The sequence below is a fragment of the Coturnix japonica genome, unplaced genomic scaffold (genome assembly GCF_001577835.2).
Source record: "Coturnix japonica isolate 7356 unplaced genomic scaffold, Coturnix japonica 2.1 chrUnrandom492, whole genome shotgun sequence".
In the NCBI taxonomy this organism is placed as follows: Eukaryota; Metazoa; Chordata; class Aves; order Galliformes; family Phasianidae; genus Coturnix; species Coturnix japonica.
The window spans coordinates 7,361-10,765 of record NW_015439886.1 but is presented as its reverse complement, the minus strand read 5'-3'; the positions used below and the strand labels follow the sequence as shown (position 1 = coordinate 10,765).

At 51.4% G+C, this 3,405-nt stretch overlaps 1 protein-coding gene across 1 annotated transcript in view; it reads right to left on the bottom strand.

Annotated features, from left to right (window-relative positions):
- LOC107307141 (epithelial discoidin domain-containing receptor 1-like) overlaps window positions 1-3,405 on the bottom strand; it is a 21,401-nt gene that overhangs the window by 12,695 nt on the left and 5,301 nt on the right. Inside the window, exons 3-4 of the mRNA XM_032441694.1 lie at window positions 2,290-2,476; window positions 507-765 (exon numbers count right to left, since the gene is read on the bottom strand). Coding sequence (XP_032297585.1) covers window positions 507-765; window positions 2,290-2,476 — 446 coding nt within the window. The remainder of the gene's footprint in view (window positions 1-506; window positions 766-2,289; window positions 2,477-3,405) is intronic.

Genomic DNA, 3,405 nt, shown 5'->3' with positions numbered 1-3,405 from the left:
ACGACTCCATCACTTAATTAATGACCCCATCACTTAATGAATGACCTCACCACTTAATTAATTACTCTATCAATTAATTAATGACCCCATCACTTAATTAACAACTCCATCACTTAATTAACAACCCCATCACTTAATTAATGACCCCACTACCCAATTAATGACCCCATAACTTAATTAATGACCCTATCAATTAATTAATGATCCCACTACCCAATTAATGACCCCACTACCCAGTTAATGACCCCATCACTTAATTAATGACCCCACTACCCAATTAATGATCCCACCACTTAATTAATGACTCTATCAATTAATTAATGACCCCATCACTTAATGAATGATCCCACCACCCAATTAATGACTCTATCATTAATTAATGACCCCATCACTTAATTAACGACCCCATCACTAATTAATGCCCCCACCACTTAATTAATGACCCCATCACTTAATTAACGACCCCATCACTAATTAACGACCCCATCACTAATTAATGCCCTCACCGGATTCGAAGCTGACCTCGCTGAAGAGCATCCACTCGTTAGCGAAGAAGAAGCGGCAGCTAACGAAGCGAGCGCGGCGCCCCCTTAAAGGGACAGTGACCCACAGGGCTCGGGGGTCTCCCCGGGGGTCCCCACTCGTCCCTTGGGGGTGGTGGGGGGATTCGGGGGGGTCCCAGGGGGCGTCAGGGCTGCTCTTAAAGCGACACTGCACCGACCTGAAGACGCTCACCCCACGCGTGTGCATGTTGTTGCAGTGGACCTATATGGGGTGGGGGGCAGGGGGGTGGTCTATGGGGGGGTCTTGGGGTCGACCCCATAGATCATCTGACCTGGTTTAAATGATGGACCCGTAACAGACCCATAACCCAGACCAGCCAAGACATAATGCAACCGGACGTCCCATAATGAGACTGTTGGTCCCATAACACAACCACTGACCCTATAACCCAACCATTGACCCTACAACCCAACCAACCACCCCATAATCCAACCATTGACCCCATAACCCAACCATTGACCCCATAACCCAACCACTGACCCCATCATGCAACCATTGACCCCATAAACCAACCATTGACCCCATAACCCAACCAACCACCCCATAACCCAACTATTGGCCCCATAACCCAACCATTGACCCCATAATCCAACCACAGACCCTATAACCCAACCAACCACCCCATAATCCAACCACAGACCCTATAGCCCAACCATTGACCCCATCACCCAACCAACCACCCCATAACCCAACCACTGACCTCATCACCCAACCACAGACCCCATAACCCAACCATTGACCCCATAACTCAACCAACCACCCCATAACCCAACCAACCACCCCATAACCCAACCATTGACCCCATAACCCAACCACGGACCCTACAACCCAACCAACCACCCCATAACCCAACCATTGACCCTACAACCCAACCAACCACCCCATAACCCAACCACAGACCCTACAACCCAACCAACCACCCCATAACCCAACCACGGACCCTACAACCCAACCAACCACCCCATAACCCAACCATCGACCCCATAACCCAACCACTGACCCCATAACCCAACCAACCACCCCATAACTCAACCAACCACCCCATAACCCAACCATTGACCCCATCACCCAACCATTGACCCCATAATCCAACCACAGACCCCATAATCCAACCAACCACCCCATAACCCAACCACGGACCCTACAACCCAACCATTGACCCTACAACCCAACCAACCACCCCATAACCCAACCATTGACCCCATAACCCAACCATTGACCCTATAACCCAACCAACCACCCCATAACCCAAAAAACCACCCCATAACCCAACCAACCACCCCATAATCCAACCACAGACTCCATAACCCAACCATTGACCCCATAACCCAACCAACCACCCCATAACCCAACCAACCATCCCATAACCCAACCACAGACCTTACAACCCAACCAACCACCCCATAACCCAACCATTGACCCCATAAACCAACTATAGACCCCATAACTCAACCACAGACCCCATAACCCAACCAACCACCCCATAACCCAACCATTGACCCCATAACCCAACTATTGGCCCCATAACCCAACCATAGACCCCATAACCCAACCATTGACCCCATAACCCAACCATAGACCCCATAACCCAACCATAGACCCCATAACCCAACCATTGACCCCATAACCCAACCACAGACCCTATAGCCCAACCAACCACCCCATAACCCAACCAACCACCCCATAACCACCCCCCACACCCCCTATGGGGTCACCGTGGGTCACCTGCATGGCACGGAACACCCTCATGTGCTCGAACTCAAACTGCAGCTCCAAATGGGGCTGGGGTCCCGGGGGTCTCCTCCAACCCACGTAGTCGTAACCGGGCCAAAGCCGTCGCTCTCGGCTCTGTGTGAAGTCATCCAGCCCCACAACCCCATCCGCCAGCTGGCCCAGCCCCCCATAGAGCAGCCTGGGGGGCAGCAAAGGGGGTCTGCTCACCCACGGAGACCCCATAGAGCTGCTCGTATGGGTCAGCCCTGGGATGATTTGGGGTGGTTTGGGGGCAATTTGGGGTCTTTTGGGGCCATTTTGGGGTGGTTTTGGGGCCATTTTGGGGTCATTTGGGGACATTTAGGGGTGTTCTGGGGACATTTGGGGTGGTTTGGGGACAATTTGGGTTGGTTTTGGGGACATTTAGGGTTGGTTTGGGGGCATTTGGGGCCAATTTGGGGCCAACTTAGGGATGTTTGGGGCCATTTGGGGACAATTTGGGGATGTTTGGGGCCATTTGGGGTCATCTGGAGCCATTTGGGGCCAACTTGGGGCCATGTGGGGCCAATTTGGGGCCATTTAGGGCCATTTGGGGCCATTCGGGTCCATTTGGGGCCATTTGGGGCCATTAGGGGATATTAGGGGCCATTAGGGGATATTAGGGGCCATTAGGGGCTATTAGGGGATATTAGGGGATATATTAGGGGATATTAGGGGCCATTAGGGGATATTAGGGGCCATTAGGGGATATTAGGGGCCATAAGGGGATATTAGGGGATATTAGGGGATATTAAGGGCCATTAGGGGCTATTAGGGGATATTAGGGGCTATTAGGGGATATTAGGGGCTATTAGGGGCTATTAGGGGATATTAGGGGATATTAGGGGCCATTAGAAGCCATTAGGGGATATTAGGGGCTATTAGGGGCTATTAGGGGATATTAGGGGCTATTAGGGGATATTAGGGGATATTAGGGGCTATTAGGGGATATTAGGGGCTATTAGGGGCTATTAGGGGCCATTAGGGGCCATTAGGGGCTATTAGGGGATATTAGGGGCTATTAGGGGATATTAGGGGATATTAGGGGCCATTAGGGGCCATTAGGGGATATTAGGGGATATTAGGGGC